Source organism: Oncorhynchus nerka, linkage group LG2 (genome assembly GCF_034236695.1).
Source record: "Oncorhynchus nerka isolate Pitt River linkage group LG2, Oner_Uvic_2.0, whole genome shotgun sequence".
Lineage (NCBI taxonomy): Eukaryota > Metazoa > Chordata > Actinopteri > Salmoniformes > Salmonidae > Oncorhynchus > Oncorhynchus nerka.
This window is the reverse complement of record NC_088397.1, coordinates 13,261,081-13,274,571: the sequence shown is the minus strand read 5'-3', so window position 1 is coordinate 13,274,571 and position 13,491 is coordinate 13,261,081. Positions and strand designations below refer to the sequence as shown.

General features: G+C 45.5%; 1 protein-coding gene across 5 annotated transcripts in view; it reads left to right on the top strand.

The window, feature by feature from the left end:
* agap1 (ArfGAP with GTPase domain, ankyrin repeat and PH domain 1) overlaps nt 1-13,491 on the top strand; it is a 297,905-nt gene that overhangs the window by 44,416 nt on the left and 239,998 nt on the right. For 3 of the 5 annotated variants that reach the window (XM_065023299.1, XM_065023302.1, XM_065023296.1), the window contains exon 1: nt 6,542-8,658. The exons of the other annotated variants lie outside the window; for them this stretch is intronic. In XM_065023299.1, the coding sequence (XP_064879371.1) occupies nt 7,365-8,658 (1,294 nt within the window). In that variant the 5' untranslated portion in view covers nt 6,542-7,364. Of the gene's footprint in view, nt 1-6,541; nt 8,659-13,491 lie in introns of those variants that run through there. 5 annotated transcript variants of the gene reach the window in all.

Below are 13,491 nucleotides of genomic sequence, written 5' to 3'. Positions count from 1 at the left end.
CCTAGACCTTTTCACTTCACAATAACAACACTTACAGTTGACCAGGACAGCTGGGCAGAAATTTGATGAACGGACTTGTTGGATAGGTGGCATCCTATGACGATGCCAAGTTCAAAGTCACTGAGCTCTTCAGTAAGAGCCATTCTACTGCCAATGTTTGTCTATGGAGATTGCTTGGCTGCGTGCTCAATTTGATTCACATTTCAGCAAATGGCAAAATACCCTAATTTGATGGGGTGTCCACATACTTTTGGCCATATAGTGTATTTAGTGCCTTGTCTGAAAACATCAGTCTGTCAGTTTTTAGAAAGAAGATGCCTTTTGCTGAGCTTTGCGACTCGTCACTCATACAGCTCATCATATGTATTTTTCACTATATTGTCAACATTCCCAAAGAAGAAGTGCATACTATATTGTGGTGGAGGGCATAGTGTACACTCCTGCCTACAGGACAGGTGCAACACTCCCATCCCCCCTATCCTCTCTACTCCCTTCCTTCCTTCTCCTGCACACTTCAAACATTATTTCATTCAGAGTCAGCTTTCATGGTTTGGGCCGCAATGATCAAACCCCTTCGTCTTTTAAGACTATGAATAAGTACAGCACAGTCTGTACTGTCTCTGAGAATCTATACACACACACACACACACACACACACACACACACACACACACACACACACACACACACACACACGCTTTGAGATGGATGTATTTGTATTGTTTCAGCATGCGTACCACCAACTGTACTGTGGATGTGTGCTCCGGGTGTGTTATTTGGGAGAGATCAGACCGAGACCGAACCCTGTGTTCTCAGATAAGAGGGGAGACGACGTCATCCTTGACAAAATATAGTGCTTCGAGCATGTTTGGAATTGGGAGCCCGATTCATTTCAGATTATAGTTGTAAAAACGTGTCTGTGAAAGTCATTACGTTGCTTGGCTGCAGTGCAGATGGTCCTGTCAGTGTTACCTCCTGATATGGTCGTCACTGACCATGCTGTTGTCTTGGAACTCAAATGGTGAATTTCAAATCCACCAAAATGCTGAGAATTGATTCAGACTAGACTTCAGGTACTGCATGCAGATGGCAGCATTGTCACAATAGAGAGTCACTCTGTTACTTTCTTCCCCAGCCTGCTTTGCTGTTGCAGAACACGCCCAGCCTCAGGTTCATGGTAGCTACTAGCTTAATAAGTGAAATACATTTTTTTAGGCTTAATATAATATATGCTTGACTCGCTGGCCTATCGGTTGTTTTTACACCCCCGTTCAGGCGTCTAGCTGCTTGTGACAGCCAGGGCAGGGCTGTGATGAAAGTGTGATGAGGTGTCTTTGAAATCAGTCGGTTCTTTGCAGACAATACGGTTGGGTGTGTACTGTACCTTCTCTCTATCTGCCTGGCTGCCTCGCGGGAGTGTTCACCCTGGCTGCCTCGCGGGAGTGTTCACCCTGGCTGCCTCGCGGGAGTGTTCACCCTGGCTGCCTCGCGGGAGTGTTCACCCTGGCTGCCTCGCGGGAGTGTTCACCCTGGCTGCCTCGCGGGAGTGTTCACCCTGGCTGCCTCGCGGGAGTGTTCACCCTGGCTGCCTCGCGGGAGTGTTCACCCTGGCTGCCTCGCGGGAGTGTTCACCGTGGCTGCCTCGCGGGAGTGTTCACCGTGGCTGCCTCGCGGGAGTGTTCACCGTGGCTGCCTCGCGGGAGTGTTCACCGTGGCTGCACTCACCCAATAGGTTTAAATCCCTTCAATTATTTCCGAGATGAACGGTCGCCAGCCTGGTGGGACTGGAGCGCTTTGTCGCTGTCAAAATGGCAGAGGTTACAGTGATGTAGAAAAGTGCAACTTAACAATAACCTTCATGCTTTTAAAGCTAGCAATCAAACCAGTAAATTCAATGTGGTGTTTCTGTCTGTTACAAATAGGCTCTATGACCTGGAAACGCACTGGTTTGGAGGCATTGTCAGTCTGGTCAAGCTGTAGGCTGACTGGACCTGTTAATGTTGTATAGGTTTATTTTCCTCTTCAGTAAAGGTGAGGAGGCAGACAGAGGGGAATGAAAGGACTAGCAGGGAGAAAGATGACGTCCCATGGGAGGTGTGTGTGTGTGTGTGTGTGTGTGTGTGTGTGGACGGACACAGGGCATATAAGAGCTGATCAACTTGCTGTAATCTCCCTTGATGTGAATAATGATCCATAAATGTCAAGCAGAGAGAAGTTGAAAGCAAAAGGAAGACGAGGGGGATTTAGGGTTGAGATAAGGAAGGTAATCTCCAACACCAGCACCTTCCCTTGAGACCAGGGGAGAGGCTGGGGAAACTGGGTGAGGGAGGGGAGGGAGGCTGGGGGAAATGGGTGATGGAAAAGTGATGGGGGAAATGGTGAGGGGAAAGGGTGAGGGGGAGATTGAGGGGGGTGAGGGGGAAGGGTGGGGGAAACAGGATGGGAGGAGAAAGGGCGAAGGGGGGAGAGAGGGCAAAATGCGAGGGAGTGTGGGGAGAGGTGAAAGGGTGAGGGAGAGGATGAAAGAGTTGCTGACTGGAGGCTGGGAGAAGTGCTGAATTGAAAATCTTGTGTGTGTGTGACTGCCAAGGCATGACCGTTCTATTACATGCTGACCGAACCGACTGTGTGGCGTGAGAGAGCGTTGCAAAATAAATGTACACATATACATGTTATTATCATTTCATCCAAACTGCTCGTGTGGGTCAACGGATGTCTGTGTAGCCAGGCGGTAAAATAGAACTTGGTTGCAAGTCCCGCCTCTCCCTTCTACTCATTGTTTTTTACGAGCACATACCCGTGTGTGTCATTTAAAAAATGAACGATGTCCACACTCCAGTCCAGTTGGTGGCGGTAATGCACCTTAAAGTTGGTTGCCAACTGCCATATAAGATCCACAGAAGAAGAATGACGTGTAGTTGACCAATAAAATGGTCTGACGTTGAAGTGGACATGCTCGGTATTCATATCCCTAAAGAAGTAAAGGAGCTTACTACAAAACATTTGAACAGAAAATTAGCCAAATTAGATAAGGTCTTGCTTACCATGGAAAGGTTGATTTGTGGGAAAATCACCCTGATTAATTATTTAGTCATATCCCAGTTTACCTATTCACTTATGGCCCTGCTTACCCTGAAAAGTTTAAATTATTTGAGAAAAAATATTTTACTTTATTTCGAACGGCAAGCCAAACAAAATTAAATGTGCTTATTTATATAATGTATAATAATAAATTATTAAAACATTTCAACCTCTCACAAAAAGCATCAATCAACTAATGTTAACTGTTTATTGTGGGTTTTCCTTTCCTGTGGCGGTTCTCATGAGAGCCAGTTTCATCATTGCACATGATGGTTTTTGCGACTGCACTTGAAGAAACGTTCAACGTTTTTGAAATTTTCCAGATTGACTGACCTTCATGTCTTAAAGTAATGATGGACTGACATTTCTCTTTGCTTATTTGAGCTGTTCTTGCCATAATATGGACTTGGTGTCTTTTACCAAATAGGGCTATCTTCTGTATACCACCCCTACCATGTCACAACACAACTGATTGGCTCAAACGCATTAAGAAGGAAAGAAATTCCACAGATTAACTTTGAAATTGAGGCACACCTGTTAATTGAAATGCATTCCAGGTAACTACCGCATGAAGCTGGTTGAGAGAATGCCAAGCGTGTGCAAAGCTGTCGAGGCAAAGGGTGGCTACTTTGAAGAATCTTAAATATAAAATATAATTTGTTTAACACTTTGTGGTTACTACATTATTCCATATGTGTTATTTCATGGTTTGTCTTCACTATTATTCTACATTGTAGAAAATAGTAAAAATAAAGAAAAACCCTTGAATGAATAGGTATGTCCAAACTTTTGACAGGTACTATATATATATACAGTATATCTTTTAATGTGACAACACTGAAAAAATGACACTTTGCTACAATGTAAATTAGTGAGTGTACAGCTTGTATAACAGTGTAAATTTGCTGTCCCCTCAACTCAACACACAGCCATTAATGTCTAAACTGCTGGCAACAAAAGTGAGTACACCCCTAAGTGACAATGTCCAAATTGGGCCCAAAGTGTCAATATTTTGTGTGGCCACCATCATTTTCCAGCACTGCCTTAACCGTCTTGGGCATGGAGTTCACCAGAGCTTCACAGGTTGCCACTGGAGTCCTCTTCCACTCCTCCATGACAACATCACGGAGCTGGTGGATGTTAGAGACCTTGCACTCCTCCACAATCTATTTGAGGATGCCCCACAGATGCTCAATAGGGTTTAGGTCTGGAGACATGCTTGGCCAATCCATCACCTTTACCCTCAGCTACTTTAGCAAGGCAGTGGTCGTCTTGGAGGTGTGTTTGGGGTCATTATCATGTTGGAATACTGCCCTGCGGCCCAGTCTCTGAAGGGAGGGGATCATGCTCTGCTTCAGTATGTCACAGTACATGTTGGCATTCATGGTTCCCTCAATGAACTGTAGCTCCCCAGTGCCGGCAGCACTCATGCAGCTGCAGACCATGACACTCCCACCACCATGCTTGACTGTAGGCAAGACACACTTGTCTTTGTACTCCTCACCTGGTTGCCGCCACACACGCTTGACACCATCTGAACCAAATAAGCTTCTTGGTCTCATCAGACCACAGGACATGGTTCCAGTAATCCGTGTCCTTAGTCTGCTTGTCTTCAGCAAACTGTTTGCATCTTTAGAAGAGGCTTCCTTCTGGGACGACAGCCATGCAGACCAATTTGATGCAGTGTACAGCGTACGGTCTGAGCATTGACAGGCTGACCCCCCCACCCCTTCAACCTCTGCAGCAATGCTGGCAGCACTCATACGTCTATTTCCCAAAGACAACCTCTGGATATGATGCTGAGCACGTGCACTCATCTTCTTTGGTCGACCATGGCGAGGCCTGTTCTGAGTGGAACCTGTCCAGTTAAACCGCTCTATGGTCTTGGCCACCGTGCTGCAGCTCAGTTTCAGGGTCTTGGCAGTCTTCTTATAGCCCAGGCCATCTTTATGTAGAGCAACAATTCTTTTTTTCAGATCCTCAGAGAGTTCTTTGCCATGAGGTGCCATGTTGAACTTCCAGTGACCAGTCAGTATGAGGGAGTGTGAGAGCGATGACACCAAATTTAACACACCTGCTCCCCATTCACACCTGAGACCTTGTAACACTAACGAGTCACATGCCACCGGGGAGGGAAAATGTCTAATTGGGCCCAATTTGGACATTTTCACTTAGGGGTGTACTCACTTTTGTTGCCAGAGGTTTAGACATTAATGGCTGTGTGTTTAGTTATTTGGAGGGGACAGGAAATTTACACTGTTATACAAGCTGTACACTCACTACTTTACACTGTAGCAAAGTGTCATTTCTTCAGTGTTGTCACATGAAAAGATATACTCAAATATTTACAAAAATGTGAGGGGTGTACTCACTTTTGTGATATACCATATATATATATATATATATATGTATGTGTGTGTTAGTTAGTTTCACAGTTAGTTTTGGTTATTTAACCTGTTTGTCATGAACGCTTCTGGTGAGGATAGACACAATCAACATATGCGCGGATTCGGTTTGGTCAGGAAATTAGTTGTACAGTAGTTTAGCTAAGTGCATTAAAAACTATGATTCTAACCGTGAATGATTGGACCGTATCAATTAGCATATTTAATAAGGTTTCACCTTCGACAATTATTCTCAAGGACTGTACCCAGTTATATCAGTGGTTTGTTTTGTTTTGCTTGTAGACTCGTTTATCAGGCTGCTGCCAAATTGGTTGACTAGAGTAGCCTTGAAGCAATACAACTAAATTCTGCAATGTCCACACTATCTATCGGCAGTGAGCACAGCTCGTTTGAATATTGATGTGTTTGGAATTGTTGTCAGTCTGTTGTAGTCATTGTTATCATTCCATAGTTTCTCTTTTTCGTAATATGACTTTCGTTCATCCTTATGGCGCTAGTAGTATCGATGGGGCAGCCCAGGTGGGTTTACAGATCCTGAGGGACAGAGAGAAAAGCACAAGCCACTCCCCTAAGCACAAGCCACTCCCCTAAATGAGAACCAATGAGATGCTGCAAATCCCGGAGTGGAGTTTCCCCATGTTTGTTTTGAGCAACCTGATAGCCTTGTGTTGATAACCGTGTCCAATCGACCTTGGATGTAGGTGAAATCAATGCCACAATGTCGCATTTTCTCCCGGTGGTTGTTTTATCTCTGAATGAACCAGACTGTTCTTTGTAGGTATATATATTACTGCTGTGGTTCTCATATATACAGTATATGCCTAGTTCCTATGTAAGTACACAGTTGTTACACATTTTAAATTCTTAATTAAAACACGGCTTTTGTTTATTGTAGAGGCCTGTGCAACCCTAAATTACTCGTAATAGCTATATAAACTGTTTTGAAACGCCAGCAATCCGTCTGTGAATTCGTTCCATTCCATATTTGAAATCCGATTCGTGTTTTGTTTCTAATCCTGGATTCTTGCTGGATGATCCGTGTCGCTCTTGAGTGTGAAGTGAGGAGAGAGGTGGAGGGGGAAAAGGATATGAGACCGTGGTTACGTTTCCTCGCGTTCTCAGGATAACCGTGTGTGAGTGAGGGATTGGGGAAGCTTGGTTTTGGCTATACAGTCCCCCATTTCAATTACAATCGGACACTGGGGTTGAAAACAAAACCACTAAATCAATGTTCCTAAGGCAAGCTGGCTTCGCTGCGGGAGATGCGCGCGAACACAATGGGAGACAACACACTCACTTCGCTTGGAGGAATACAGCGATGTAATAATATTACTCTACAATAATGGGAATACTGTCGTGGTGGATCTTGAAGCAATTACACCCGGACACTCTGCTGCCTGAACCAGTAATATTTGTTTTGTTTGCTGTGAAAACAAATGACTATGTTAAGCGACTGCAGTCTCGTAAAGAACTGTGGGCATTTTTTTTGCACAAGCGATGCATTTTGAGAGGGAGAGAAGCCGGACATGCCCTAAATGAAGACGCGGTGCTTGTTTAGTAGCTACATTACATTTGTTGCCAGTTTATAAATCCACCGGGATGTGAAAGGAATTCATTTCCTGCGTCAAATTCTCATGACCTTTTGCACATCTGGATAAGTAAATTGATTTGTTATTTAATATTAATTTAGTAGTGTAACTAATTTAATATAGTACGCGTTTAATTATAGTATTATTATAAATAGCGTACTATTACTTCCTTATTACTAGACGACATCAAAGGACTAGTGTCTGTAAGTCATTTTTCCATTCAAAGTAACGTCTGTCCCACTCGTGGAGCCTATTCAGTAGCTCCCAATTCAGTTGGTGTCCCTAGAGAATGTACCTTCTTGACGGTAATATAGAAAGGATGGAGCGAGGAACGCCACAAAGGAAAACAGTGTACCGGATCTCTCTCACCTTGGTAAAGAAAGAGAGCTTGGAGGAGGAGGATGGGGTTAGCTGCGGGAGCTCTGGACAACGACGTCTCGAGAACCCCAACGTGGGCGCTTACCGTCGCGAGGTCTCCTCGGAGCTCCAGAGGAGTTGTCTGCTGGAGGAGCTGAAAGAAGTTGAGGATGAAAGCGAGGAGTTCCACTCACACAACTACATGAGAAATTTCAGGACATTCAGCACCGGACAATTAGAACTCGGAAGGCTTAAAATGAAAAAGGCGCATCAGTTGCATAAAGAGTTGAAGGAAACTAGCCCCTCCACAGAGCCTGGTAACAACAGCCAGGCCTCAGAGGAGACCATGTCACTGCAGAGTCAGAAGAAATCACAGGGGATAAGCTGGACACAGGAACGCGCTGAAACTGACTCGAGGCTTAAGGGGGATATTTGCACGGAGACTGAAAAAACCTTGACACCATCTGCTTCCAACGGTGAGAATGGGAGTGTTGATAAGAAGAAAAGACTCCTGAAAGCCAAGAGCACAGAGGACAAGGGCAGTGATGCTCCAACTAATGGCGACGGGGGTAAGGACAAGTTGTGTGCGTCCAAAAGTAACGGAAGAGCCGTCAAGGCCTCTCCTGAGACGCCGCCACTAAAGAGCCACCCCAGCCTGCTTCGCCGGAGCTTCAGTTTCCGCCACTGGACGGGTGGCGAACTGCTCCGCATCCGGGCCCTCTCCAAAGACCAGCACCACGGCAGCTCTGGGTGTGTCGGCCGCGGGGAAGGAACAGCCGGGGACGACAACCAGACCCCCCAGTCCACAGTCCTCCAGAACCCGGCTTACGGTGAGACGGGACCGCCTAAACGAAACACGTTAGAAGTCGGGGCTGTCCTTAACAAGACTGACTCAATGACGGAGCTGAGCCGCTGGGAACGAGCGAGAGGCAAAAACCGCACATTGGACAACAGCGATCTGATCACTCTTTCCATGAAGAGTGTGTCGGAGAAGGAGGGGTTTCTGAGAGGCACCGGCTCCCGCTCCAGTGGCTCGGACCGGCGGCTGGTCAGGTTCTTCAGCGGTATCTTCTCCAGGAAGGATGGAGGGATGGTGTCTACCTCCACTCCGGTGGGCAGCCCCAGCACTAACCGCTCCCTCAGGAAGGGGAAGAGGAGCGGCCCCATGGCCTACTCCCAGTCCAGCACAGAGAGTGTTAACGGAGGAGGAGGCCTGTCGTCAGAGGGTAAAGGATGCTCTTCTTTACACACACACACCAGTTGTAGCTACAGTGTCCTTTCAGATATGCTCAAAAGGGTCCACGGATTGTTTTTGGCCTGCGCCTCTCCTCTCTCTCTGCCTCCCTCTACATCTCTCCGTCTCTCTGCCTCTCTCTCTGCCTCCCTCTACATCTCTCCCCTCTCTCTGCCTCTCTCTCTGCCTCCCTCTACATCTCTCCGTCTCTCTGCCTCCCTCTACATCTCTCCCCTCTCTCTGCCTCTCTCTCTGCCTCCCTCTACATCTCTCCCCTCTCTCTGCGTCTCTCTACGCCTCTCTCTACATCTCTCCCCTCTCTCTGCCTCCCTCTACATCTCTCCGTCTCTCTGCTGTTTGTAGAGCTGAGGGGTGAAGGGCCAGGATATCTCTCTGCTGTTTGTAGAGCTGAGGGGTGAAGGGCCAGGATATCTCTCTGCTGTTTGTAGAGCTGAGGGGTGAAGGGCCAGGATATCTCTCTGCTGTTTGTAGAGCTGAGGGGTGAAGGGCCAGGATATCTCTCTGCTGTTTGTAGAGCTGAGGGGTGAAGGGCCAGGATATCTCTCTGCTGTTTGTAGAGCTGAGGGGTGAAGGGCCAGGATATCTCTCTGCTGATTGTAGAGCTGAGGGTTGAAGGGCCAGGATATCTCTCTGCTGTTTGTAGAGCTGAGGGGTGAAGGGCCAGGATATCTCTCTGCTGTTTGTAGAGCTGAGGGGTGAAGGGCCAGGATATCTCTGCTGTTTGTAGAGCTGAGGGGTGAAGGGCCAGGATATCTCTCTGCTGTTTGTAGAGCTGAGGGGTGAAGGGCCAGGATATCTCTCTGCTGTTTGTAGAGCTGAGGGGTGAAGGGCCAGGATATCTCTCTGCTGTTTGTAGAGCTGAGGGGTGAAGGGCCAGGATATCTCTCTGCTGTTTGTAGAGCTGAGGGGTGAAGGGCCAGGATATATCTCTGCTGTTTGTAGAGCTGAGGGGTGAAGGGCCAGGATATCTCTCTGCTGTTTGTAGAGCTGAGGGTGAAGGGCCAGGATATCTCTCTGCTGTTTGTAGAGCTGAGGGGTGAAGGGCCAGGATATCTCTCTGCTGTTTGTAGAGCTGAGGGGTGAAGGGTCAGGATATCTCTCTGCTGTTTGTAGAGCTGAGGGGTGAAGGGCCAGGATATCTCTCTGCTGTTTGTAGAGCTGAGGGGTGAAGGGCCAGGATATCTCTCTGCTGTTTGTAGAGCTGAGGGGTGAAGGGCCAGGATATCTCTCTGCTGTTTGTAGAGCTGAGGGGTGAAGGGCCAGGATATCTCTCTGCTGTTTGTAGAGCTGAGGGGTGAAGGGCCAGGATATCTCTCTGCTGTTTGTAGAGCTGAGGGGTGAAGGGCCAGGATATCTCTCTGCTGATTGTAGAGCTGAGGGGTGAAGGGCCAGGATATCTCTCTGCTGTTTGTAGAGCTGAGGGGTGAAGGGCCAGGATATCTCTCTGCTGTTTGTAGAGCTGAGGGGTGAAGGGTCAGGATATCTCTGTTTGACGGTAGAATACCATTATTTGTTTAGGACAGGAGGGTGATGTTTCTCCTGTCTCTCTGGTGCCTGCTGCTGGTGTTGATCTTTCATTATAGTCTACTGCTGTTGTCTGTGGTTCATATAGTCTACTACTGTTGTCTGTGGTTCATATAGTCTACTGCTGTTGTCTGTGGTTCATATAGTCTACTGCTGTTGTCTGTGGTTCATATAGTCTACTGCTGTTGTCTGTGGTTCATGTAGTCTACTGCTGTTGTCTGTGGTTCATATAGTCTACTGCTGTTGTCTGTGGTTCATATAGTCTACTGCTGTTGTCTGGTTCTTAGTCTACTGCTGTTGTCTGTGGTTCATATAGTCTACTGCTGTTGTCTGGTTCTTAGTCTACTGCTGTTGTCTGTGGTTCTTATAAGCAACTACTGTTGTCTGTGGTTCTTATAAGCAACTACTGTTGTCTGTGGTTCTTATAAGCAACTACTGTTGTCTGTGGTTCTTATAAGCAACTACTGTTGTCTGTGGTTCTTATAAGCAACTACTGTTGTTTGTGGTTCTTATAAGCAACTACTGTTGTCTGTGGTTCTTATAAGCAACTACTGTTGTCTGTGGTTCTTATAAGCAACTACTGTTGTCTGTGGTTCTTATAAGCAACTACTGTTGTCTGTGGTTCTTATAAGCAACTACTGTTGTCTGTGGTTCTTATAAGCAACTACTGTTGTCTGTGGTTCTTATAAGCAACTACTGTTGTCTGTGGTTCTTATAAGCAACTACTGTTGTCTGTGGTTCATATAGTATACTGCTGTTGTCTGTGGTTCTTATAAGCAACTGCTGTTGTCTGTGGTTCATATAGTCTACTGCTGTTGTCTCTGGTTCATATAGTCTACTGCTGTTGTCTGTGGTTCATATAGTCTACTGCTGTTGTCTGTGGTTCATGTAGTCTACTGCTGTTGTCTGTGGTTCATGTAGTCTACTGCTGTTGTCTGTGGTTCATATAGTCTACTGCTGTTGTCTGAGGTTCATATAGTCTACTGCTGTTGTCTGAGGTTCATATAGTCTACTGCTGTTGTCTGTGGTTCATATAGTCTACTGCTGTTGTCTGAGGTTCATATAGTCTACTGCTGTTGTCTGAGGTTCATATAGTCTACTGCTGTTGTCTGAGGTTCATATAGTCTACTGCTGTTGTCTGGTTCTTAGTCTACTGCTGTTGTCTGTGGTTCTTATAAGCAACTACTGTTGTCTGTGGTTCTTATAAGCAACTACTGTTGTCTGTGGTTCTTATAAGCAACTACTGTTGTCTGTGGTTCTTATAAGCAACTACTGTTGTCTGTGGTTCTTATAAGCAACTACTGTTGTCTGTGGTTCTTATAAGCAACTACTGTTGTCTGTGGTTCTTATAAGCAACTACTGTTGTCTGTGGTTCTTATAAGCAACTACTGTTGTCTGTGGTTCATATAGTATACTGCTGTTGTCTGTGGTTCTTATAAGCAACTGCTGTTGTCTGTGGTTCATATAGTCTACTGCTGTTGTCTCTGGTTCATATAGTCTACTGCTGTTGTCTGTGGTTCATATAGTCTACTGCTGTTGTCTGTGGTTCATATAGTCTACTGCTGTTGTCTGTTAGTCTACTGCTGTTGTCTGTGGTTCATATAGTCTACTGCTGTTGTCTGAGGTTCATATAGTCTACTGCTGTTGTCTGAGGTTCATATAGTCTACTGCTGTTGTCTGTGGTTCATATAGTCTACTGCTGTTGTCTGAGGTTCATATAGTCTACTGCTGTTGTCTGAGGTTCATATAGTCTACTGCTGTTGTCTGAGGTTCATATAGTCTACTGCTGTTGTCTGTGGTTCATATAGTCTACTGCTGTTGTCTGGTTCATATAGTCTACTGCTGTTGTCTGTCATATAGTCTACTGCTGTCTCATATAGTCTACTGCTGTTGTCTGAGGTTCATATAGTCTACTGCTGTTGTCTGAGGTTCATATAGTCTACTGCTGTTGTCTGAGGTTCATATAGTCTACTGCTGTTGTCTGTGGTTCATATAGTCTACTGTTGTCTGTGGTTCATATAGTCTACTGCTGTTGTCTGAGGTTCATATAGTCTACTGCTGTTGTCTGAGGTTCATATAGTCTAGTGAGGTTCATATAGTCTACTGCTGTTGTCTGTGGTTCATATAGTCTACTGCTGTTGTCTGTGGTTCATATAGTCTACTGCTGTTGTCTGGTTCTATAGTCTACTGCTGTTGTCTGTGGTTCATATAGTCTACTGCTGTTGTCTGTGGTTCATATAGTCTACTGCTGTTGTCTGTTGTCTGTTGTCTGTGGTTCATATAGTCTACTGCTGTTCTGTGGTTATGTCTGTGGTTCATATAGTCTACTGCTGTTGTCTGTGGTTCTATAGTTCTACTGCTGTTGTCTGTGGTTCATATAGTCTACTGCTGTTGTCTGGTTCATATAGTCTACTGCTGTTGTCTGGTTCATATAGTCTACTCTGTTGTCTGGTTCATATAGTCTACTGCTGTTGTCTGGTTCATATAGTCTGCTGTTCATATAGTCTACTGCTGTTGTCTGGTTAGTCTGTTGTCTGGTTCATATAGTCTACTGCTGTTGTCTGGTTCTTAGTCTACTGCTGTTGTCTGGTTCTTAGTCTACTGCTGTTGTCTGGTTCTTAGTCTACTGCTGTTGTCTGGTTCTTAGTCTACTGCTGTTGTCTGTGGTTCTTATAAGCAACTACTGTTGTCTGTGGTTCTTATAAGCAACTACTGTTGTCTGTGGTTCTTATAAGCAACTACTGTTGTCTGTGGTTCTTATAAGCAACTACTGTTGTCTGTGGTTCTTATAAGCAACTACTGTTGTCTGTGGTTCTTATAAGCAACTACTGTTGTCTGTGGTTCTTATAAGCAACTACTGTTGTCTGTGGTTCTTATAAGCAACTACTGTTGTCTGTGGTTCTGTATATAGCAACTACTGTTGTCTGTGGTTCATATAGTGCTGTTGTCTGAGGTTCATATAGTCTACTGCTGTTGTCTGTGGTTCATATAGTCTGTTGTCTGGTTCATATAGTCTACTGCTGTTGTCTGTGGTTCATATAGTCTACTACTGTTGTCTGTGGTTCATATAGTCTACTGCTGTTGTCTGTGGTTCATATAGTCTACTGCTGTTGTCTGGTTCATATAGTCTACTGCTGTTGTCTGTGGTTCATATAGTCTACTGCTGTTGTCTGTGGTTCATATAGTCTACTGCTGTTGTCTGGTTCATATAGTCTACTGCTGTTGTCTGTGGTTCATGTAGTCTACTACTGTTGTCTGTGGTTCATATAGTCTACTGCTG